The sequence below is a fragment of the Petromyzon marinus genome, chromosome 1 (assembly GCF_048934315.1).
Source record: "Petromyzon marinus isolate PM22_M1 ecotype Great Lakes invasive population chromosome 1, UKy_Petmar_22M1.pri1.0, whole genome shotgun sequence".
Lineage (NCBI taxonomy): Eukaryota > Metazoa > Chordata > Hyperoartia > Petromyzontiformes > Petromyzontidae > Petromyzon > Petromyzon marinus.
This window is the reverse complement of record NC_133667.1, coordinates 12,018,963-12,045,338: the sequence shown is the minus strand read 5'-3', so window position 1 is coordinate 12,045,338 and position 26,376 is coordinate 12,018,963. Positions and strand designations below refer to the sequence as shown.

At 51.6% G+C, this 26,376-nt stretch overlaps 1 protein-coding gene across 1 annotated transcript; it reads left to right on the top strand.

Annotated features, from left to right (window-relative positions):
- Positions 1 to 219: 219 nt before the first annotated feature.
- Positions 220 to 23,269, top strand: LOC116943204 (thioredoxin domain-containing protein 12-like). Its single transcript, XM_032955869.2, has 7 exons — positions 220 to 410; positions 4,667 to 4,727; positions 6,269 to 6,321; positions 8,823 to 8,896; positions 9,722 to 9,791; positions 13,208 to 13,291; positions 18,727 to 23,269. The coding sequence occupies exons 1-7, from the start codon at positions 320 to 322 to the stop codon at positions 18,792 to 18,794; spliced, it is 501 nt and encodes a 166-aa protein (XP_032811760.1). The 5' UTR covers positions 220 to 319; the 3' UTR covers positions 18,795 to 23,269.
- The last annotated feature ends 3,107 nt before the right edge of the window (positions 23,270 to 26,376 follow it).

Genomic DNA, 26,376 nt, shown 5'->3' with positions numbered 1-26,376 from the left:
TGTACAATGTAGTGTAGTGTACAATGCAGTGTATGGTGTAGTTGTGATTAGGATGAACGTTGCGATTCACAATGGGCAAGGAGGTGACCAATAAGTTCTGCATTGATCCGTGATTATGTAAGGACCACTGATATTAGGGAGTTGACATTTTTTTGCGATGTCTATGCAAAATTCGATGGCGATGAAACTGCGAAGCGACCAATGGGATCGCGACATTTCGTGCCCTTAAAACGCCGCTTCCGCTCTTGCTCAGGCGAAGTTTTTTTAAAATCGAAGAGCAAACGGAGGAACGCCTCGACGCGCCTCGTAAACAATAAAGATGCTGCTGCTGCTGTTGCTTGTGGTGCCGACGATGTTGCTTCTCCCGTGGGGATCTGCGACCGACGTGCAGGAAGGGAACCGGGGCCGCGGTGAGTGCGAGGTGAAAAAACCACGAAGCCGGGTGGGGGGTGGTGGGGAGGTTGGGGGGGGTTGGAGAGCCGAAGCCGGCAGCGCGGCTAGGAAAGCCGTAAGGCTCCGCGAGAAGGCCTACCCGGTCTCGTTTAATTGTATATGTCGCTCGTCAATGGGACCTTTGGTCAAACAAAAAAAATAAAGTTGATTTCTTCATTGCGGACTCGTAGATAACACACAGAGAGAGAGAGAGACGGCCGAACATCAAACATCAAAAAATTGAGCAGATTTTATCTCATTGAATGCTAAAAAAAAATACTTAATGTTAAAGTTACGGCTAAAGGGTTTCTTGCGCCAATGTGTACGTTTTACGGCTCTCAACTCCCCCACGCGTGCGCCTTGCAAACACATTTACATTGTCCCACTGATCCCTTTTCCTATTCTTCGATTTTCTGAGGTAATGTCCACGTTTTATTTTGAACCGGGCGTAAGGCCAGCGCAAATGATCGGCTCAAGAAAGTGTGCGCTTTTATCATCATCATCATGATGTGGAAAATGTATAGCAGTTCGTCAAATAACTATTAAACGCGTGATGTTGATTGTAAATTTGGAGGGGCTTGTGGGGGGGGGGGTGACCCCGGAGAAAACTCCACGCGAACACGGGGAGAGAGACACCTCCTGTGTACCAGGCGAGGTAGTCAACATCTCGCAACTGTGATGGTGATGATAGAGAGACACCTCCTGTGTACCAGGCGAGTTAGTCAACATCTCGCAACTGTGATGGTGATGATGATAGAGAGACACCTCCTGTGTACCAAGCGAGGTAGTCAACATCTCGCAACTGTGATTGTGATGATGATAGAGAGACACCTCCTGTGTACCAGGCGAGGTAGTCGACATCTCGCAACTGTGATGGTGATGATAGAGAGACACCTCCTGTGTACCAGGCGAGTTAGTCAACATCTCGCAACTGTGATGGTGATTATGATAGAGAGACACCTCCTGTGTACCAGGCGAGGTAGTCAACATCTCGCAACTGTGATGGTGATGATGATAGAGACACCTCCTGTGTACCAGGCGAGGTAGTCAACATCTCGCAACTGTGATGGTGATGATAGAGAGAAACACCACTCTAAATATACAGCAGCAGCAGGCAGTTGTCGTCAGGGTCGGGATCGAACCCACGACCTCCTGTGTACCAGGCGAGGTAGTTAACATCTAGCAACTATGATGATGATGATAGAGAGACACCTCCTGTGTACCAGGCGAGGTAGTCAACATCTCGCAACTATGATGATTATGATGATAGAGAGACACCTCCTGTGTACCAGGCGAGGTAGTCAACATCTCGCAACTGTGATGATGATGATGATGAGAGAGACACCACACACTCTAAATATACAACAGCAGCAGGCAGGCGTCGTCAGGGTCAGGATCGAACCCACGACCTCCTGCGTACCAGGCGAGGTAGTTAACATCTCGCAAATATGATGATAGAGAGACACCTCCTGTGTACCAGGCGAGGTAGTCAACATCTCGCAACTGTGATGGTGATGATGAGAGAGAGACACCTCAAACTCCCAATATACAGCAGCAGGCGTCGTCAGGGTCGAGATCGGGAACGAACCCACGACCTCCTGTAATCCAGGCGAGGTAGTCAACATCTCGCAACTGTGATGGTGATGATGAGAGAGAGACACCACACACTCTAAATATACAGCAGCAGCAGGCAGGCGTCGTCAGGGTCGGGATCGAACCCACGACACCTCCTGTGTACCAGGCGAGGTAGTCAACATCTCGCAACTGTGATGGTGATGATGAGAGAAACACCACACACTCTAAATATACAGCAGCAGCAGCAGGCAGGCGTCGTCAGGGTCGGGATCGAACCCACGACCTCCTGCGTACCAGGCGAGGTAGTTAACATCTCGCAACTGTGATGATTATGATGATGATGGAGAGACACCGCAAACGCCAAATATACAGCAGCAGGCGTCGTCAGGGTCGGGATCGAACCCACGACACCTCCTGTATACCAGGCGAGGTAGTCAACATCTCGCAACTGTGATGCGTGCACCCCCTGGTAAAAAAACCACGGCCTCAGAGGCAGCTCTACAGAGAGAGCCCCTCGGGAGAGATCGACAGGCGACGCGTGTTAATGGGAAAGTTGCAGGCGCCACCTCGCTTAACGAGCGAGAAGCGTTCCGCGACAGTGGCGAGTGCCACGGTGGCTAGGAGATGTTAACAACCTCGCCTGGTGTACAGGAGGTCGTGGGTTCGATCCCGAACCTGACGACGCCTGCTGCGGTATATTTGGAGTTTGCGGTGTCTATCTCTCTCATCATCATCACAGTGGCTAGGAGATGTTAACAACTTCGCCTGGTGTACAGGAGGTCGTGGGTTCGATCCCGACCCTGACGCCTGCTGCTGCTGTATATTTGGAGTTTGCTTGTCTCTCTCTCTCTCATCATCATCACGGTGGCTAGGAGATGTTAACAACCTCGCCTGGTGTACAGGAGGTCGTGGGTTCGATCCCGAACCTGACGACGCCTGCTGCGGTATATTTGGAGTTTGCGGTGTCTGTCTCTCTCATCATCATCACAGTGGCTAGGAGATGTTAACAACCTCGCCTCGTGTACAGGAGGTCGTGGGTTCGATCCAGAACCTGACGACGCCTGCTGCGGTATATTTGGAGTTTGCGGTGTCTATCTCTCTCATCATCATCACAGTGGCTAGGAGATGTTAACAACCTCGCCTGGTGTACAGGAGGTCGTGGGTTCGATCCAGAACCTGACGACGCCTGCTGCGGTATATTTGGAGTTTGCGGTGTCTCTGTCTCTCCCCGTGTTCACGTGGATTTTTCTCCGAGCGCCTATGAAGGCCGACACGGCACACGAGGGGATGGGTGGCCAGCACCATGCCCGGCCGCCTTTGTCTCCCCAGTGGCGATGTTTACAAACCGCACCAGGTACTCATTTAAGGATAGTAGTGGCGAGTGTAGTGTAGTAGTGAGTGTAGTATAGTCGTGAGTGTGTTGGAGCGAGTAGTGTGTAGTGGCGAGTGTCTAGTAGTAAATGTAGTGTAGTAGTGAGTGTGTAGTGGTGAATGTGTAGTGGCGAGTGTAGTGTAGTAGTGAGTGTAGTGTAGTAGTGAATGTAGTATAGTAGTGAGTGTGTAGGCGCGAGTAGTGTGTAGTGGCGAGTGCCCTTTTGTCCTTTGCCGCACCTCCCGATCACCACGGTTGGCTACGTAGGGCGCTCAAGAAGTTCAACATACGCACAAAGTTGGCAGTTATGATGTGCAAAAGAATGTCAATTGTACACGTGGCTTCTCGATCAACCTGTTTTGACACGACACAGAAAGTGAGTCAGTGTTCTCCAGCAGATCTGTCGGTTCAGAAGGGTTGTGAATCAGCGCCGGGTGAGCCAGACCAAGTGCACCTTTGTAATTCCTTAGGCTCCATTGTTAATGTTTGAGACACGTCCAAGCCAAACGAAAGCCTACCTGTCAACCCATACGGTTTACCCCATATTCATGTGCAGGGAAATTGAGTTTTCCGGTCCATACGTCGTACAGACGTTTCAATACGGGCAATTTTTTTTTGTCCATTTGTTTGTGTTTCTCCCTTGTGATGGCACTTTGTAGCGTGAACGTTTAGATTTATAAGGGCACGGGGTGACCAATTAGGTCTTAATTGGTCTGTAAAAAGGTAGGCACTGATAAGGGGTTGACAGGTAAGCCTCCTTAGGAATCATAGGGCTGAGTTGTTAATAATGCCAGACTGACACCATTGTTTAATGTTTGAGGCTCAGAGGAGCCAAACTAAGGCACCTTTAGGATTCACTGTTAATTAACAAGGTTCAGAGAGCCAGACTAAGGCACCTTTAAGATTCATCGTCAATGTACAAGATAGATTTTGGCCTAAGAAAACCTATTACCGTATACGAATACCTAAATATGCTATTAAATACGTGAAAATTATCTCATCACTTTATCTCTCGTGCATAACGAGTGAACACTTTATTTGATTAATAATGCCTTGACGATCGGAATCACAATAAGCCACCTTAAGGATTCTTAGTATCCTACATTGTCAAACTTTCAATCGGGAAGACCGTGGCACTATTGCGCATCTTAGGATTCAGTTTTTTTTTTCGTTTTCTGAGGCTCAAGAGAGGCAGACGAAGGCACCTGTAAGTGTTACCCCCCCCCCCCCCGGCTCACCGGATGGACCCATGTGCTGACGTTGACGCTGATGTTGCTGTCGCCGCAGGATTTGGAGAGCACATTAACTGGCGGCCGTACGATGACGCGCTAAAGGAGGCGAAGGCCAGGTGAAACGCACGAACACACCGAGGGTGTTTCGTATTCACCGTCACGCGTGTTTAGTTCCCAGCGGTACATACATAGCATAGCATGGTTGGGTGCGTGAGAAGTTCAACATAGATGCATACATAGCACGGTTGGCTACGCACGGTGCAAAAAAAGTTCAACATACATGCAGGCTGTATTTACACTCGCAATGGAACCTGTACTTATATACTCATGCAGCTCAGCACATACATGTAATTGATAAATGAATGATTAGCTATATGAATAGCTAATCAATGAATGAATAGCTATAAGAATAATTTCGTCCTTCCCCTGCACCTCCGTTTAGCATGGTTGGCTACGTACGGTGTGAAAGAAGTTCAACATATACACATACTCAGTCCAATTACTATTTTTTTATAGGAAAGTCCTGTATTGGGGCTTTTTTATATAAAGAGTTTATTTTCAGAGAACTAATTGAGTTTTAAATTTTGATTTAAAGCTTTCGTGACTGCAGTATGGTCGAAACGTCGTGAGAATTTTTTATTGTTTTATATATATTTTATTATTTTGTTGTTTCCCTTCAACGTGACTTTACCGAAAAAACTAAGAATAATAACTCATTGAGTGTTTATGCATGTGGTGAAGAAACCAGAGCACCCGGAGAAAACCCACACGTGCTAGGGGGGCAACACACTATCCCATGAGAATGAAACGGCTGATATTAGACCACACTTGCTATAACGCCTTCTCCTGGCGAGAGCAGCTGAGCACATACGTACACACACCGAGCATTCATGATTACTTCCACTGGCTAGCAATAAAACAAAGGGTTGATTTAGGAGTTGTGTGCCCTTTTGTGTACAAGTGTCTACACCAATCTGTTCCACTCTGTCTGATGGACACGTGGTGTGTGTGCTAGTACATCCACTCACCCACCCACTCATCCAGTCATCCACCCACTCACTCAGCCACCCACCCACTCACCCACCCACTTATCCACTCATCCACCCACTCACCCACCCACTCACTCACCCACTCATTCAGTCATCCACCCCCCCACTCAGCCACCCACCCATTCACTCAGCCACCCACCCACACACTCAGCCACCCACCCACTCAGCCACCCACCCACTCAGCCACTCACCCACCCACTCACCTACTCAGCGATCTATCGGCGTGGAACTCTTCCGCTGCATTATGTTTGAGACTCTTTACAGACATTTAACCAGTTCAGTAGACCTTTAACCAGTTTAATGGAGCTTATGATGTATGAATAGTGCACACTTCTGATCACCTAGGTGATAAGAGTTGCGCATTTATACATTCATTTACTTCGATACTTAACTGGAAGGATGTTTTGCAGCATTCGCGTGATACACCAACCCTCGCCTCCACAGTGACGGATTAAAGGCCACGTGCATAGCCACCACCGCCCGGCATATATATCGCTCAAAGAGACACCACCATCCAGAAGTTGAAGGGGACGGGCGAATGATGACGTACGATGTTTCGTATGCAACAGTGTAAAATGCGCCCCCCCCCTACCCCTTCTCTCTGACAGCGGACTGCCCATAATGCTCATCGTGCACAAGTCCTGGTGTGGTGCGTGCAAAGGTAACCCGCACGCCTTGCCATTCACCGACGTTGGGGCGCCTCGCTGACGAGAGGTTAACTCCGTCGTCTGGTGTGCAGGAGGTCGTGGGTTTGACCCCGACCCCGACACCTGCTGTATATTTGGAGTTTGCGTGTTCTCCCCGTGGTCGCGTGGATTTTTCTCCCGGGTCCTCCGGTTTATCCCTCCACGTTTAGAAGCATGCGTTTAGAGTATTTGGCTGCTCTAGATTTCCACGTGATAAGCCACTTAGTTGAGCTGTAATTTGTGATAGACAGGTCGCTTCTGAAAAAGAGCTCAGTCGGGCCTTACATGGTAAAGCAAAACATTTTTTATGTTTGTAGACTCAGGGACGTGAGGAGGAACCACAGACCAGCAACAAGGCAGCCACGCGATGAGCCGGTGCCAACAATTTGCCCAAGTTCTGCATTCCTCTACGTATTTCTCTCTTTGATGGAGAGAGAAAACTGCGCGCTGCAGCAGCTGACATTATTTACGTGCGTGCTGTCTTGATTATTAGTTGCCCCTCCTTAACTCCTCGAAGGTTCAGTGGCTCTGCCCACGTGGCCGTAAAACCTCCGCAAGTAATCCTATTACAGGGACTCCTCTACTTACGAACGAGTTATGTTCCAGAGGTCTGTTCGCAAGTCGATTTGCTCGTTAATCCAACTTTACTCCCGTCGATTCCAAACATGTTGTACGGCGTGTACACCAAACACGGGGAATGTCTTTCAAGTTGTATCATATCCTGTAGGTGTAGATGCCACTCGTTCACAACGCTTTATAATGTCCACTTTAGTTTCCACACTGAGAGTGCGCCTCTTCTTCTTACCACCCTCAACACCATCACCACTCTTACGCTTCTGAGACACGATGGGGGGGGGGGGGGGGGTTGATGATGTTCGTGAAAGGCACAGAGAGAACGTCGCAGTGAACCGCACAGCGACAGCTACGGCAACAACAGACGACGGCGGGGGCCCAGGCAGAAATGCCGGGAATGCTGGGTAATGACGCCGAACAACCACCGGCATATATTGCGCGGCGGTTGAACTTACGACTCTCGGTCCGAACGGGCAACCGGACGGCTTTGGGTCGTATCTCTGATAGCTCGTAAGTGGAGGAGTCCCCTGTGGCTTGAAGAAGCAGTGAAACCAGATCAGACGTCCTTTGTATTCACCCCCTGTGTTTTGCATAGGGAAACGATCATTTGGGTGTGTATAGCCCAGGGGTCGGCAAAACCACTGCGGCTCTTAGAGCCGCGTGCGGCACCTCAGGGGGACTGCTTCGTGACGTTTATTTATTAAGGACCCACCACCGTCTAAGTATTCACCATCACAGTGCATTGCGGCTCTTGAAATATTGACGGGTTTTTTTTGTGTTACCGAATTCGAAAAAAAAATGGCCCCTCTTGTTATTTTGGTTTCCGACCGCTGGTTTCGCCTCATTTACATATGGTTTGCATTATCCACGTATTTGTTTTAGCCGGGTCTGTTCCCCCCTCTCCCCACCCCTCCCCCAGAGACAGCTAGTGGTGGCCTGTCCTGTATTCCTGCATGCCTGAAAGCTGTTGTGTGTGTGTTTTTTTTACTGTGCCGGAAGTCACAATGGCAATTAGAAATTAGTATAGTCTATGTACAGACTAATGTCACGTGCACGCACAAAGACAAAGATCCCCCGTGTAGCCTTAACAGACTGTAGGAGCAAGTGCTGTTATAGCGAGCACCTATGAAGGCCGACACGGCACACGAGGGGGTGGGTGGCCAGCACCATGCCCGGCCGCCTTTGTCTCCCCAGTGGCGATGTTTACAAACCGCACCAGGTACTCATTCGAGGCTGAGTCGACCTAGGCGAGGCCCAGGACTGGTTCAGATAATCGTCACCGGCGTTGGCCGCGAGCGGGAATCGAACCCGGGTCGCCAGGTTCGTAGCGCAGCGCGCTACCCGCTACACTACGCACACACCCAAGCGTTACGCACGACGCATCAATCTATAGGGGAGCGGTAGTGTAACCGATTGGCTCGCTGCACTACGAACCCGGCGACCTGAGTGTGATTTCCGCTCAAGCCTCTAACACTGGTGACGATTATCTGAAGCATCACCCCTGTGATCCAGCTAATAATGTCGATGATGGTGATTAATACGACGGCGATAATGACGATGCCAATGATGCCGATGGAGATAAATGTCGATGGTGTTTTATGATGATGATAATTATGACGTTGGTGCCGATGATAATTCATGACGATGAAGATAATGGCAATGAATATATTTAATGCTGGAAGTGCCAATTATTTAGAACTGCTTTATGCGTTTAGTTTGTTGTCTTTCCCCCGCACCTCCGATGAGCACGGTTGGCTATGCACGCTACGAATGGAGTTCAACGTACATATCTACAATTCGGTCTGACAACGACAATCTCTTACAATGATTTTGCCAATATTATTGACGACGATGTCAATCACGACAGCGATGATGACGACGATGCCACCTCTGCTGTGTGCAGCTCTGAAGCCGAAGTTTGCGCTGTCGAAAGAGATCGCCGAGCTGAGCCACAACTTTGTGATGGTGAACGTGGAGGTGAGCGGCGCAGCGGTCGGTGGGTGGCTGGGACCAGCGCTGTGTCAAGGATAACCCTCCGGGATAGATCAAATGAGTACCACTTTGTGAGTGTCGCTCCTCTGCTCCTCCACCGTTGTTGTGGGGTGACTGCGTTCAACCGCCCAGTAGTGCCCCTCACGAGCCTCCTCCACAGAGGCCGATCTTGACACCGACAATAACCACAACAACCGTCATTCGCCACTTAGTGGCGGTTACTTCACCACGGCGCTTATGCCGGGCTATGTGCACTTTAAGGCCACGTGGTATGAGGTCACGGGACAGATCTAGGTGCCATGTGTTGACCGACTGAGATGACTGGCAGATGCACCAGTTGTGCGTTGTAGCAGCCCAGCGCTCCGCTCGTTGTTGTGAGCATCGCTCTTCTGCCCTCCATTGTTGCTGGAGGGCAAAGACAAAGGACAAAGATCCCCCGTATAGCTGAACAAAATGTTAGGGCAAGTGCTGTTAGCGATCAGCACCTATGAAGGCCGGCACGGCACACAACGACTAACAACAACAAGAACCACCATTCACCACGAAGTGGCGCTGATGTCTTCGCGGTGCTTGTGCCAGGCTATGTGCACTTTAAGGCCACGTGAAGTGTGGAACACCCGCTGGCAGGAGGTCACGGAACACACCCAGGTGCCATAGGTTGACCGACTGATGACTGGCCAATGCACCACCTGTGCCCCCTACTATGCCAACTTGCTGTGCTCTGGCCGCCCGACGCTCCGCTTGTTGACTGACGCTGCTTCTTTGCTGCCCCAACCCCGCAACCGACCTACCCGTGCGTCGTCCATGCAGGATGAGGACGAGCCGGAGGCACCGGAGTTCAGTCCGGACGGCGGCTACATCCCCCGAATCCTCTTCCTCGGTGAGACGTCGCCCGTCGCCACCCCACTCTTCCCCCAGCCACCCGCACCCACTGCTCGTGTTGAAGCTGACAATGATTGGGTGTCTCGGGAGAAAAAAATAAGTTGATAACCCACAAACACACACACGTGGTTTATGATAGTTTAAGATAGCCTGACTGTGATTATAACAATTCACATTTCATATTTGATAGATGTTATTGTATGTGATAAATGTTATTTTATGTGATAGATGTTATTGTATGTGATAGATATTATTGTATATATTGTTATTCTATTTATTGTATGTGCTCCACCGCAGATGGTCACGGAGTGAATCTTGTATGTTCCATCTTGTTTGCATTCGTTTGTCTCGTTCGTACTACCCGTCTAAACTAACAAACTAGATGTCATTGTAGATGTTGTATGTATATTGTTGTATGTGTTGTGTTATCTTATTGTATGTGCTCCCCCACAGATGGTTAGGGAGTGAATCTCCTGACTTGTCCTGGCTTGTTTGCATTCGCCTTTCTCATTCGTACTATCTGTCTAAACTAACAAACTAATATTTTTTATTATTATTTATCAGATAAGGCCCCACTGAGCTGCTATGTCGCTCTTTTTCAGAAGCGAGCTGGTTATCACATGATAGCGGCAACAAAGTGGCTTATCGTCACGTGGAAATATATCCCGTGTAAAGTAAAAAAAAAATCATTACACGAGTCGAAATTTGTCACGTGTAACTCTCCCAGAGAGCGATGTTGTAGCACCTCCTGCCACGGAGAGAGATACTTTTTTTCATGCCCCGATAAAGCGCGCTCGTCACATTTATCGACCTTTACACGTTCATTGGTTGTTGATTCTCACGGCTGAAAGAAGCTGAATTGAACGAATATCAAGAGGTTAAAGGGACAACGATGACCATCTCAATTTGTAACGCCACAGACGAGCAGGAAAAGGAGCCGTGCCAAACTTTTACACACAAAGTGTTTGCCACAAATAAACCACAATGCCTTGGCTGATCTGATCAAGGAGCATAAACCACCATCACACGAACTCCGATCACCCTCGCAGCAGCGGCTTTTGGCTCGGCCATCGAACAAAGACCGTCACCGCATCGCGCGCTTTCAGATGCGCTTCCGCGGCCTTCTGGAACGCTCTTCCTTCCGATATTAGGAAGCTATCGGAGCTGTGCACTTTAAAATCGTCATCTCGATTGACAAACTCATTTCTTTAGAACTGTTTTTTTGTGGTGAGTTTGTCGTCCTTCCCCGCACATCCAATTAGTGCTGTTGGCTACGTACGGTGCTAAAGAAGTTCAGCGTACAAACTTTCTCGCTATTACAAAACTTTGTATTCTTGGTTCTTTCGGTAAAGTCACGTAGAAGGGAAACTCATAAAATAATAAAAAATATAAAACAATAAAATTCTCACCACAGCAAGAACATTTTCTTGCTGTGGTTTTCACACCTGATGATGATGATGATTGCTTGTGTTGCAGTCGAAACGTCGTGATCATTTTTATTGTTTTATATCTCCCATCACTCTCTGACTTAACCGAAGGAACCAATAATATGAATCCCTGCAGTCACAAAAGCTTTAAATCAAAATGACAAACTTTGTCGCGATTACATTCTTTTTTGGGGGGGGGGGGGGGAATTTTGCTTGCGGCGAACGCGTTTATCGCTCGACGCGCCACTTTCCGTCAACGCATTCACGCTACTACGAGCGCGTGAAACGAGGACTCGCCGTACAGATACGCTGAGCTTTACCCCTGTTTCGTACGGGAGAGGCAGAGTGGATTATAACCCAGCAGAGGGCGGCACATACCCACCGACGCTGCCGAGGGACGAAATAATGTTTGTTTCAGGCAGTGGTTCTTAACCTCCACCGCAGCCTTGCACCCCTTTGATTCGCAATCGTTGAAAAAGAAGCATGTAAATAAATACATCGGGGCTTGATGGCACAAAGTAGTTGTCGCTTAAGTGCCCGTGCTTAATTTGTATTTTCGATGATTTACCTTCTGAAAAAATCTGGCCATGTCTCGCACACCCCCAGAAAGGGCATCTCGCACCCCCGGGGAGGTGTGTGTGTGTGTGTCCGCAAGGGTTAGGAACCACTGATCTAAGCCAACAGTTGGAATTCGCAAACCGAGCATTTGGCCACATTTAAGCGCAGAAGCACATTTTTTCACGTAACGCACATCCCCATTGCACGTGCGACTGGGCTAGGGGGACCATGACACGACTGCACTTGACGAGCCGGTTCAATCGCAGGCTTACTCCCATCACTCATGAACTATTCCCATCACTCTCTTACGGAAACTGCTGAATCGCATAAACTACTCCCGTCACTCGCTATGAACTGCCAGATCACTCGTAAACAAATTGTTATTTTTAGTTTGTCGGTTTTCCCCCGTACCTCCGATTAGTAACTTTACATGGATGCATGCGAACTACTAACCTATTTATATTTGACCAGGTAAGGCCCACTTACTCGGTAAAATATAAATATGGCCACAAATGATAGCCCAATAAAGTGGCTTAGAGCGTGGAAATTTATATCAGCAGCCAGTTGCTCTAAATGCATGTTGACTCTAAAATGTGGGGGGAAAAACCGTAAGACCAAGAGAAAAACCCATGCGACCATGGAGAGAAATACACGCAAACCCAAAATATACAGCAGCAGGCATCGTCAGGGTCGGAATAGAACCCACGACCTCCTGCATACCGGGCGAGGTAGTTAACATCTCCTAGCCACCGCGACGCCGTCCAAAGCTCCGGGTTCCAAAGCTCCTGCACCGGCCATGTAACGTTCCTGTTCTTCTGTTAATGTACACTGATGTCTACTTTATTGAGGGCAATATTGGGACGTAAAATAAAGATTGGTTGGCAGGTGGGATGGCTGGCCTCGATTATCACCCAGGATTCTCGCACACCGCGTCGCGCGCTTTCAGATGCGCTTTTGCGGCCTTCTGGAACGCTCTTCCGATATTAGGAATCTTCGACTAACGAACGTTCGACTTACGAACTTTTATTGGTACGAACAAACCTGGTCCGTATGTCCAGTTGCCTGTTCGGACTGAGATTCGTAAGTTTAACCAGCACTCAATAGATGACGGTGGTGGCATCTACATATGAAGAACGTGCAGAACCAGCGGCATCTACAGGAGAGTGTACAACTTTTAAAGCCGTTCCCCGTGTGTTCGTGTACATGCCGTTACGACGCGTTTGGAATCGACAGGAATAAAGTTGGACTTACGAACCAATCGACTTTACGGACAAACCTCTGGAACCTAACTCGTTCATAAGTGGAGTGAGTCCCTGTGCATACACACAGCATCCCACGCCTCTTGGCTGCCGTGTGGCCGATCAGGCTGAGCCCGTTTGCGTCTCTGTCTCTCTCTCTGCGTGCGTGCTTTGTCGTGGTGCCGTCACAGACATGGACGGGAAGGTGCATCCGGAGATTATTAACGAGGACGGCAACCCCAAGTACAAGTACTTCTACAGCTCGCCCAGCCAGGGTGAGCGGGCGCTGTGCACCTGGCAGCTGTGAATTCGCCTTGCTGCGCTCCAAACACACACACACACACACTAACCCCTACACATACACACACGTAGATAAAGATCCACCACCCCCCTTATAGCCTTAGCAGACTGGTGTTGGTGGCAGTGAGCGGGAATCGAACTGGGGTCACCGGGTTCGTAGCGGAGGCGCGCTAATCGCCACACTACTGCTCCCACACAATGACAAAGATCCCCCGTATAGTCCGAACAGACTGTTGGGGCAAGTGGTGTTAACAAGTAGCACCTATGAAGGTCGGCACGGCACACGAGAGGGGGTGGGTGACCAGCACCACTACTGGCCGCCTTGGTCTCCCCAATGGCTATGTTTTTACACACCGCACCAGCTACTCATTTGAGGCTGAGTCGACCTAGGGGAGACCCGGGACCGGTTTAGATATTCGTCACTGGTGGTGGCCGTGAGCGGAAAATCGAACTCGGGTCGCCGGGTTTGTCGCGCAGCCGCGCTAATCGTAACACGACTGCTCCGCATATACACAGACAGACACACACACAACAACAACAACCGCCATTCGCCACTAAGTGGCGGTGACGTCACCACGACGCTTGTGCCAGGCTATGTGCACCCTGAGGCCACGTGAAGTGTCGAACGCCCGCTGGCAGGAGGTCACGGGGCAGACCCAGGTGCCACGGGTCGACTGACTGAGATGACTGGCTGATGCACCACCTGTGCCCCCTACTGTGCCAACCTGCTGTGCTTTAGCCACCCGGCGCTCCGCTCGTTGTTCTGAGCGTCGCTCCTCCGCCCTCCGTTGTTGTTGTAGGGCGACTGCCTCCAACTGCCCAGTAGCATCCTTCACGAGCCTCCTCCACAGAGGCCGATCTTGACACCGCTGTTACCAGTCATCGGCAAGTCCACTCAGCTCCACGTCCTCCTGTACCACATCACTCCATCTCTTCTCTAGCCCGTGCCGCGCCCGCTTAGCCCCCTCAATCCGGCCAAACAAAAGCTGTTTCGGCATGCGGTGGCTGGGCATGCGGGCTACATGACCCAGCCATCGCAGCCTTGCCTGCCGGAGGAGCTCACCGATGGGACCCTGCCCAGATCTTTCAAGGATTTGTGAGCTCCTCACACAATCCAGTCTGGTTAAACCCAGGATGGATCGTAGGCAGGCCAGCCTAAATGTTTCTAACCGGCGAAGATGTTCCATTAGGGGGGTCCACGTTTCGCAAGCGTAGAGAAGGGTAGGTAATGACCGTGGCCGAGAAGACCTGAAGCTTAGTGCGGAGCGACAGACCAGGTAGCTTCCACACAGCGTTACGCAACCGATGAAAAGATATTGCCGCTCGACTGATTCGGAGTGAGACCTCTGCTGTTAAACTGGAGCCAGTCATAAGCACACTGCCCAGGTATGGGAAACTCTCCACTCTCTCCACAACTGCCCCATCACCGATTGGGAGTTGTGGGGGTGGAGTGTCTGATGGTACAAAATACCCAGGCAGGTGCTTAGTTTTGGTGGGGCTGATGGTAAGGCCCCACCTCTTAGTGGCACGCTCCAGTCTCAGCAGCAGCGTCTCCAACTCCTCCTCTGACTGAGCAGCTATTACCAAATCATCAGCATACATAACGTGGTTGAGCAATATGGAGCCATCCCTTGACCACACCCGGGCATCGATTAGCCTCCCATTATATCTGTACCATATGGAGATTCCCCCGGTACAGCTATTGAAGGCTTCACGAACTACGTGGTCAAAATAGATGTTAAATAATGTGGGAGCCAGAGGACATCCCTGTCGCACCCCAAGGTGTACAGGGAATGGCTCTGACTCCCGGCCACGTAGTTTTACCCGGGCCCGCTCACCATCATGAAGGTCCTTAATGATCGTGAGCAGAGGGTCAGGTACTTCAAAAGCACGAAGAACGACCCAGAGCCCAGGCCTACTGATGGTATCATAGGCCTTGACCAGGTCAATAAAGCAGAGATGTAGGTCTTGTTGGAATTCCCTACACCTCTGCTGTAGCAGACGGACAGAAAATATGGCATCTGTGCAGGACCGCCCTTTCCTGAAACCGCATTGGGGCTCCGCAAGCCTCTCCTCAGCGTGCCTGGCAAGGCGATGCTGAATAATCCTTGCCAGGACCTTTCCCGGCACACTGAGGAGTGAGATGCCCCTGTAGTTGTTACAGTCTGTGCGGTCCCCCTTCTTAAAGAGGGGGACCACCAGGGCATCCTTCCAATCCTGCGGAACCCGTCCAGTGGTCCAGACTGTTGTTATGATGTCATATAGGGCAGTCTGTGCACAAACGCCACCCTCCCTCAGCATTTCGCTTGGGAGATCATCTCTGCCCGCTGCCTTTCCTGGTCTCAGACTCCGGATCGCCTTCAATACTTCCTCAGCAGATGGCACCTCAGCCAGCCACTCACAGGGGGTGACTTCTTCCAATATTTGAGGCACCGCAGCCTCAGCAGGGTCATCCTCACTTTGTGCCACGATGTTTTCCTGGCTGAGGGATTTTCCCTCCCCCAGGACCTCACAGAAATGCTCAGCAAATCTGTGAACCTGTTCCTGGGGGTCGGAGATTGGATCACCGTTTTTTCCCCTAATGATGGTAATAGGTGTGGCGCTGCAGGTTACTTTTTTGATGGAGTTAAATAGAGATTTGTGATCACGGGCCACTGAGGCAGACTCCATCTCCTCAGCAACCCGCGACCACCACCCATCCTTGCAGCGCCTCACGGCTCTCCGAACCTCCGAGCGAAGGCTGCAGTAAGCCTCCTCATTCTCTGACGTGGGATTCTGTAGCCGATGACAGTGGGCCTGTCGCTTTTTCTCAACCATCCTGAACACCTCCTCTGTCAGCCAGGGTCTCTGGGGAGGTCTGGACCGCGTACCCAAAGCAGCCATTGCAGCTGCATGAGTCACAGTCCTAAACCTCGCCCATGTACCCTCGACATCAGGAGGAGTCGGGGACGATGCCAATCCCAGCCGCAAGCGATGATGAAATTCTCGCTTGCAACTTTCATCAGATAACTGAGACCAGGCCACTTCATGTTGGAATGGGGTCCTGGGTGTACACCCACCACCGGAGTGGAAGAATGGCAGGCGCATCTTACAGATGACTAGTCGATGGTCAGAGGGCAGATCAGCTCCACGGTAGGTCCTGGTGTCAAGGACATGGGCTCGCATTCGCTGGTCCGTCACTATGTAGTCCAGCAGATGTTCTTGCTTGGACCCGGCATGCATCCATGATGTTGTGTGGATGCGCCAATGCCGGAACAGCGTGTTGGTAATTACAAGCCCATGGGCTGCACAAAAATCTAGCAGCCTCCTACCGTTGTTATTGAGCTGATCTGGCCCATGCCCTCCAATCACTCCAGACCAGGTGCCAGTATCATGACCAACTCGGGCATTGAAGTCACCCAACATGATGACTCTATCCCGAGGGGCCACTTTAGCCAGCACCTGTGACAGGAGGTCATAGAAGGCATCTGACTCATCGGCTTTGCCTGCATCCCTCCACGGATGTTCATCTTCGGTGGGGGCATAAGTAACCACGACCACCATTCCTCGCCTCCGGTTGATGGGAAGGCGAGCCCAAAGTAGCCTGGGGCTTACAGCTTCTCACACCTCACCGCCACGCTCCCACGCCCCCTTAATTCTTTTGTTCAAAAGAAGACCCACACCCTGTTGTTTGGCAGTCTGCTGCCCCGAGTAGAGGACTGTCCACCCCTCATGGTGGCAGGAGCCAGAGCCGGTCCACCGGACCTCCTGAATGCCGCATAGATCCAGGCGGTACCGGTCCAGCTCCCGACAGAGGAGTGGCAGCCTCTCCTCTGCAGTGAGCGTTCGAACATTCCACGTGGCCACCCGTAGTGGCTTTTCGTTGTTTCTGGAGTAGCCCTGAGGGTGGGTATTCAATCTCCTGGCTCCGCCAATTGGGGTTTGGCCAGGAGACGTCATAGACGCCTGGCCCCCCGGGGCCTCCGGCACAAGCTTATTAGTTACATATTTCAGTTTAATTCGTGGTTTCGTGGTAATTAATTGAAGGTGGAGGGGTTACCAGCCCCTCGCACCCATCCAGAGCCCCCATTTAGCCCCTGTGGTGGACACATATGCCATGAGGGGAGGAGCCAATCAAACTTGGATCTCCCCCCACAGCACTGTCCTCGACAGAGTTGCCCATCCGGCACCGCGAGGAGGTAGGGGGCTGTTTTACACACACACACACCAACCCATACACCCCACTCTCACACTCGCCCTTACACACACACACACACCAACCCATACACCCCACTCTCACACTCGCCCTTACACACATACACACACACACTAACCCATACACCCCACTCTCACACTCGCCCTTACACACATACACACACACTAACCCATACACCCCACTCTCACACTCGCCCTTACACACATACACACACACACTAACCCATACACCCCACTCTCACACTCGCCCTTACACACATACACACACACACACCAACCCATACACACCACTCTCACACTCGCCCTTACACACATACACACACACACACCAACCCATACACCCCACTCTCACACTCGCCCTTACATACATGCACACACACACCAACCCATACACCCCACTCTCACACTCGCCCTTACACACACACACACTAACCCATACACCCCACTCTCACACTCGCCCTTACACACACACACTAACCCATACACCCCACTCTCACACTCGCCCTTACACACACACACTAACACATACATACCACTCTCACACTCGCCCTTACACACATACACACACACACTAACCCATACACCCCACTCTCACACTCGCCCTTACACACACACACTAACCCATACACCCCACTCTCACACTCGCCCTTACACACACACACTAACACATACATACCACTCTCACACTCGCCCTTACACACATACACACTAACCCATACACCCCACTCTCACACTCGCCCTTACACACATACACACTAACCCATACACCCCACTCTCACACTCGCCCTTACATACACACACACCAACCCATACACCCCACTCTCACACTCGCCCTTACACACATACACACACACACTAACCCATACACCCCACTCTCACACTCGCCCTTACACATACACACACTAACCCATACACACCACTCCCACACTCGCCCTTACACACATACACACACACACCAACCCATACACCCCACTCTCACACTCGCCCTTACACATACACACACTAACCCATACACACCACTCTCACACTCGCCCTTACACACACACTAACCCATACACCCCACTCTCACACTCACCCTTACACACACACTAACCCATACACCCCACTCTCACACTCGCCCTTACACACATACACACACACACTAACCCACACACCCCATTCTCACACTCGCCCTTACCCCACTCGCCCTCTCACCTCACTCCCTCCCCGCCCCTAGTGCTGGCGTCCATGTCGGAGGCCGAGAAGAAACTCACGGGCGACACGAAGCGGCGCGACGAGCTCTGACACCAACGCCGCGGAGAGGGCCTGAGCCTGCACTCACGCGTACACAAGCGTGCACACGCATAGACAAGCGTGCACACGCGTGCACAAGCGTGCACACGCGTACACGTTCACGTATAAACACGTACACACGCATACGCTTTCACGTATAAACTCATGCACATATGCACACTCGTACACGTACGCATTCACGTATAAACCCATACACACACATACATGTAAACCCATACACGCGCACAAAGACAAATGCAAGGATCCCCCTCCGTATAGCCGTAACAGACTGTTGGGGCAAGCGCTGTTAGCGAACACCTAGGAAGGCCGTAACGGCACACGAGGGGGTGAGTGGCCAGCGCCACGCCGCCGACCGCCTTTGTCTCCCTATTTGGCGATGTTTACACACCGCACCAGGTAATCATTTGAGGCCGAGTTGACCTAAGGGAGGCCCCAGGACTGGTTCAGATAACCGTCACTGGTGTTGGCCGCTAGCGGGAATCGAACTCGGGCCGCCGGGTTCGTAGCGCAGCGCGTTAACCGCTACACTAACGCTCCGACGTACACACACACACACGCACTAGGCATGTGATGATTCATCCCCCCCCCCCCCCAGAAAGTTCGACGAATCGTCACGATGCAGACTCGAGATCAAATTCCAGATTCTAATTGATGTTTCGCTTTGGTCTCGATTCTCTCACCGTCTTTCCTTTTTATCGTTTGTCCCCTCTCTCTCTCTCGCCCGTCCGTACGCCCACCGCGTGACTTGGGACCTCTCTCGCGGCACATCCCCCGCCGCGGCAGTTTGCTTGGCCGTACTTCACCGAGCCGGTGAACGGAGCTGGGCGCTTCCCCGCCCTCCCGTCCCCCCCAACCACCCCCCCCCCCGGCCGTGAGATTCGCGGCGCGTGAATTCGCACCTCCGATTGGCACGGTTGGCTGCGTACGGCGGTGCGAAGGAAGTTTGGGTCGAACGTACGGAGAGCATTTCCCCTGTCGCTGGGCCCATTACGCCGTCCAATCGTCTGCATGATGCAATTTAAGATCGATCGTGAAGATATTTATTTGCTTAACGTTTTTTTTTTAAATATATATTTACGATCAAAATTAAATAACGTATATATTTAAATGTAAAACTAATGATATATTTTACATGTAAATATATACTTCATCTTAGATTATGTGGGGGTGCAGTGGCGTGCGCACAGTGCTACGATCCCAACTATATAGTTAATTATATACTTATATATCGATATCCTTATATATAAATATATATTTACAGAAATAATTATATAAAATACATTTATCTATAATAATTTAGGTATAAATATTATATATTTTGTATCCATGAATGGGTTGCATTGTTACATGCCTAATCACACACGCACACACATGCCCGCACGCGCACACACGTAGACCTATAACAAAGACAAAGGAGCCTGTCATCAGCCATACGGACTGCTGGGGCAAGTGCAGATTAGCGAGCAGCTATTGTTAAGGCTCGGCACATTGGCCAGCCGCACAGCACTTCGCTGCCTATGCCGCTGTTACCGTGGTACTCGGCTACCCATTCATTCAGGGCAGCTTTGGGGAAGTTTCGTGATGGTTCAAAATCATCACCGGCGTTATCCACGTCCGGGAATCAAACCGAAGGCTCTGGGATCGTAACAACGTGCGCCCACCACTGCACCACCGCTCCCCACGTAATCTTATTCTGATATTAAATTTATAGAGCGCCAACACAGGGCGCTTGACAATACGGGGGACTCCTCTATTTACGAACGAGTTAGGTTCCAGAGGTCAGTTGGTAAGTCGATTTGTTCGTAACTTTACTCCTGTCGATTCTAAACACGTATGGCGTGTACAATAAATACATGGGAATGGCTTTCAAAGTTGTATAATATTCTGTAGATGGCACTGATTCTTCACGTTCTGCAGATGTAGATACCACTGGTTCTTCACGTTCTGCAGATGTAGATGCGACTGGTTCTTCACGTTCTGCAGATGTAGGTGCCACTGGTTCTTCACGTTCTGTAGATGTAGATGCCACTGGTTCTTCACGTTCTGTAGATGTAGATGCCACTGGTTCTTCACGTTCTGCAGATGTGGATGCCACTGGTTCTTCACGTTCTGTAGATGTGGATGCCACTAGTTCTTCACGTTCTGTAGATGTAGACGCCACTGGTTCTTCACGTTCTGTAGATGTAGACGCCACTGGTTCTTCACTTCTGTAGATGTAGATGTCACTGGTTCTTCACGTTCTGCAGATGTAGATGCCACTGGTTCTTCACGTTCCGAAGATGTAGATGCCACCACCGCCGCCATCTATTGCACGGCGATTTAACTTACGACTCTCGGTCCGAACGGGCAACAGGACATATGGACAGCTTTGGGTCGTATTTCTGAAATTTCGTAAGTCGAATGTTCGTAAGTTGAGGTGTCCCTGTAGTTAAAAAAATGGCGACAGAATAGAATGATTGAGATGGCAGAGGCGGTGCTCCAAGGTATTCCAGTGACCAGCGCTAGAGGGTTAACTTCGGGGGATGACGAAAGGCTTCGGGGGAGGGACGGGAAGCGTCGGGAGAGGCGGTGGGGTGGGAGGTAAGAGGAAGAGAATGGGCAACAATGGAGAAGAGGCAATTGCGATTTATGAGGCGCCCTTAAGCGAGGAAGGAAATTGGTGAGAAGTAACCGGGGAGAGAGGGACTCGAGACATTTCTGAACGAGAGTGAGAGAGACCAGGTCGAAAACTCGAGAGAGAGACTGGGTTTAACGGCCGGTGGGGTCTTCAGCTGGGATTATAGTCTCCATTCACTGCTCTTTTCTGACCTCCAAGGTCAGGGAACTCCAGAGCTCGGGACGCAATGCAGACAGAATCCCAATCACCCCCAGGGGAGAGCACGTTTGCCTATAACAAAGAGAAAGAGCCCCCCGTATTGCATTAACAGGCTGGTTGGTGCTGTTGGCGAGCACCTACGAAGGCCGGCACGGCACACAAGGGGGTGGGTGGCCAACGCCACTCCCGGCCGCCTTTGTTTCCCCAGTGGCGATGTTTACACATTGCACCAGGTACCGAGTCGAACTAGGAGAGGCTCAGGACGGGTTCAAATAATCGTCACCGGTGTTGGTGGTCGTGAGCGAGAATCGAACTCGGGTCGCCGGGTTCGTAATTACGGAGCACTAACCCTCGTTGCACTACCGCTCCCAATTCGGCTGCCTATATACACACCACACGTGTTTATACAAATGCACACACCCCCATTACCAACGCCGACACCCATATATGCATCATACCTTAGGCAACCAGAATACAGCCCACAATTTAATGCTGAATGGCGGTGACATCGCTACGGCACCTGCGACCAAAACCATGACGCATGCCAGACGATTTCAAATGCTGCACCCGGTGTGACCGTACTCGCGCACATCAACAGCAACAACCGTATCGACACGGCGCCTGTGCCGGGCTAGGTGCACTTTTTTTTTAGGCCGCTTGAAGTGTCGAACGCTCGCTGGCAGGAGGTCACGGGGCCTTACCCGGGTGCCATGGGTTGACTCGCGCATCGCTCTCACACCCACACCTACCGGGTATGCGCGCGCGTATGTAATAAGGGAACGCACCCACAGGCACATGTATACTGTTTGACAATGTGTACACGTACACCCCCTTGTATGCTGCCGCGCGCGTGCACGTTGCAATACATAACATAACCGCCGTTCACCACTAAGTGGCCACGGTGCTTGTGCCAGGCTTGGTGCACTTTGACGCCCAGTGAAGTGTCGAAGGCCCGCTGGCAGGAGGCCACGGGACAGACCCAGGTGCCGTGGGTTGACCGACTGAGATGGCTGGCTGATGCATCACTTGTACTCCCCGCCCCCCCCCCCCCTATTGTGCCAACTTTGCGTTTTAGCCGTCCGGCGCTCCGCTCGTTGTTGTGAGCGTCGCTCCTGCCCCCACCGCTGTTGCAGGAGGGCGACTGCTTCCAACTCCCCAGCCAGCGCCCTGTGTTGCAATACGCACACGCCTACACACACACATATAACCACATGGGCGTGTATAGCCGTCCACATATATACCCCTTCACCACACCACGCAGGGTACACACCGACATGTAAATACACACCAACGTCTCGCGCAAGCATTTGCCTGCATATCGCACGATAGCCCGAGGCTTCACATTCTCCGTCCGCTTTGCCCGGCTGAGAACTAACTGATCGTACCTGGGGGGGGCGTGGGGGGGCTGGTGGCCACGTGACTTTGAAGTAGCCACAACCCTCGTCCAGGAGGTGTGTGTACCGGTTGGATTGTGTTGTGCCGGTCGCAGGCAGAGCCGGCCCGGCTAAAAAAATTGGCGTCCGCGGCGCGCGCCGTCCGTGGCGATCGATTCGACGAGCCCCAAAGCTGAGCCGCCGCGCCAAGTTAATAATTGCTCAAACCGCTGTAACGAGTTGACGATGCTGATGATTAAAAGTAAACGAAAATGAAAGCGTTGTGCCTGTTGGCAAAGCACCCACGGGAAAGGGGAGTCGAGGATGTGGAATCCACGTTGTGACGCTGAGACGGTGCGAGCGGGCCACGCTGTGACGGTGCTCACATTCACCGCTGGTGGAAAGGGGTGGCTCTCGAGAACTCTCGAGAGAGTCCCCGTCTCCCCTTCTAGAGGAGGAGATTAAAGCTACCCCTTCACGGCGGGCGGGTTGGACGTCTTGGGCGAGACGCGAAGCACCCACCACACTTTTCCCCACCACGTGCTACCTGCCGATCGAACCACCGCTGGGGTTGCGACCGTGTATTCAGCAGCCATTGGAACTGCACTCCGTTGATTTTAAAACGTAAGCAAAAAAACTGCAAATGTTATATATATTTTTTTTTAACTGGCCGATGCCATCAAGCTCGCCGCACTCGGCACACTGGCACACTTGCACACTTGCACACTGGCACACTCGTGTGGATAAGGCGCGAGAATTCGATTTTTAAAAAACTTAAACGGCCCGTGGCTCACGCGGGAGGGGTTGCTCACGCCCAAGAAACGGCTCGCAAACGATACGGAATTTTTTTTTTATTCGCAGAGCATCTTAGATGCTCGTACTCGAAGGGTAAAATGTGTCGAGCGTGGTTCTCCACCCTCCACCCCCTCCCCTTGTCACGTCCGTAACCGCGCGGGGCCCTCTCGCAGTGACAGCGGTGAGATTGTGGTGAATTAACAAGAAAAAAACGTCACTAACGGTCTGCTTCTCCTATAGCGGCGGCAGTAGTTGCGTTCCTGAAGAACACCGCGTAATGTGGAAATCTGGAAGCATCCAGCAGCATCCCAATGTCCCGTGCGATGCTGCGCCGATGGCAGCCGTACGGGCGCGCTTGTTCCTGCACGCGCTGTGACGTTCGCTCGATCGCCGTTCTCAAATCGCCGTGTTCCCTGATGCACTCGTAGCGTTCTAGCCAATTCGCGTTCTGAAGATGAACACGCCGCGTTACAGGAGAACGGACTGTGCTATTTTTACTTTAGGGGCCGTCCATGAATGACGTCACGCACCTAGTGGGGTGGGGGGTGGTGGGGTCAGACATTTGTGACGATGTGTGACGATGGGGCGTGGGGGGCGGGGTTTGAGAAATGTGACGTCACATCAAAATGCGCAACTTTAAATAAATATAGACAACACATACTACTTAATTAAATAGACTTTTTAATAAACGTTTTCTCCTACAACATCAGAGTGCAGCGCCACATTAAATACGCACTACAATGACAATAGTTTAAAGCGATTTGAAGCATGTTTTATATTTGGGGGGGGGGGGCAGAGCGTTGTGACGTCATATTTGAGGGGGGGGGTCTGACTTTTTGTGACGCCGTGCGCCTAGGGGGAGGCGGGGGGTGGGGAGTCAAAACTCGTCCAAAATCGCTCGCGTGACGTCATTTATGGACGACCCCTTTACCAGTTCGGGCCCCACTGAGCTATGTAGCTTGTTTTTTTTTAAATCAGAAGCGGCCTGGCCATCACAAACGATCGCTCAACGGAAGTGGCTTATCGTCGCGCGGTGCCGATTCCAACCGTGGAGGGTAAAAACCGGCGCACCCGAGAGACGAAACCACGGCGACAGAGACACCGCCGACTCCGAATATGAACAGACTGCGTCGGGTTCGGGGTCAATCGCACGACTACCAGGCGAGGTAGTGAACGTCTACGCCGCCCTGGTTAATGTGTCGCTCGCCAAAAGATATTCGAAGGTCCTGTCTGTTCGACCCTCCGGGTCATGTCTTGACGCACGATTCGAGCGCAGGTTTCGGCAGCTCCGTGCTTCGACGCGTGGCATCGTCCCCCCCCCCCCCCCCGATAGAGACACCCAGCACAAGGTCCCGAGCCCTTTGGAAAACACTTCTCTAAACCAGCTTAAAAAGACGCTACGAATCTTAACAACGTTCATTGAAGCTCTGTCGTCCCGACAGGTCTGTTCCTTTCACCCGAAGAAGGCCACTTGCGTTGTGGCCGAAACGTCGTGAGAATTTCATCGTGTTATTTTTTTATTAATTTATTATTTTTATTCTCATTCTACGTGGTGACTTTACCGAAAGAACCAAAGAAGGAGGAGGAGGAGGTGCTGCTCGGCGCTCTGACATAGCCACCAGCGCTCTGGTATCTCTTGGGAGGTGGCCGATTGCTTCCCCCTACCCCGCACCCCACTCGCAGAATCCGAACCGTGCCGCCGACGTCGGGCACAGCGTACGCTCCTCGGCCCCGCCGCCGTGGCGAGATGTTCCCGCCCTCGCCTGGTATGCGGGAGGTCGCGCCCTTCGAGCACGACCCTTGACGACGCCCGTGCACGGCGAGTTTGCCGTCTCTGTCTCTCTCTGTCTCTCTCCCCCGGCGGTGGGCGCGTGGATTTGTTCTCCGCGTCATCCGGGGGTTTTTCACCATCCACATTGCGAATCGACATGGCGCGTTCCGTGTGCATGCGGCGATGAGCCATCTTCGCGGAGCTGTCGTTTGTGGGCCCAATCCCCTTTGTGAAAAAGAGCTGCCTACGTAGCTCAGCGGGTCTTACCCGGTTAAGTAAAAAGTTTAAGTTTAAAACAGTTTGAAAGCCTTCCAATTAGGGTGGCTTTTATTTGTGTTTTTCAAAATCGATTCCCGGTTTGTCTTGTAAGCACCTCATTTTTTTATATAATAGGAGGGGACTTGTAAGGCGGTCATTGGCCCCCGGTAACATAAAAAAAAATAGCAGTAGTTCTCGCCCCGAGCCAGACTCAAAGTGCCTTGTGAGGCTCATGTGCTCGGCACGGTTCCGGCTCTGCAGTGGAAAACCACCCTCGGCCTCGAGGGCCCCACACGCCCGGGCCGGCTCGGCTCGCGTGTGCCAGTGGAAAAGCGCTCTTGAGAGACGCACCCAGGTCCACCAGCAACAACGACAGCAGAGCCGTCATTCGCCAGTAAGTGGCGGTGACGTCACCACGGCGCTTGGTGCCAGGCTAAGTGCACTTTAAGGCCACGCGAAGTGTCGAACGCTACGCTGGCAGGAGGTCACGGGAAATACCCAGGTGGTGCCATGGGTTGACTCACTTTGAGATGACCGGCCGATGCACCGCCTGTGCCCCCT

Bases quoted from the DNA above. Each gene is read 5' to 3' on its own strand.
- LOC116943204 (XM_032955869.2), top strand. From the start codon at position 320: ATGCTGCTGCTGCTGTTGCTTGTGGTGCCGACGATGTTGCTTCTCCCG. The intron at 9,792-13,207 runs GTGAGACGTCGC...GTGCCGTCACAG, and splicing joins CCCCCGAATCCTCTTCCTCG to ACATGGACGGGAAGGTGCAT. The intron at 13,292-18,726 runs GTGAGCGGGCGC...CCCCGCCCCTAG, and splicing joins CTACAGCTCGCCCAGCCAGG to TGCTGGCGTCCATGTCGGAG.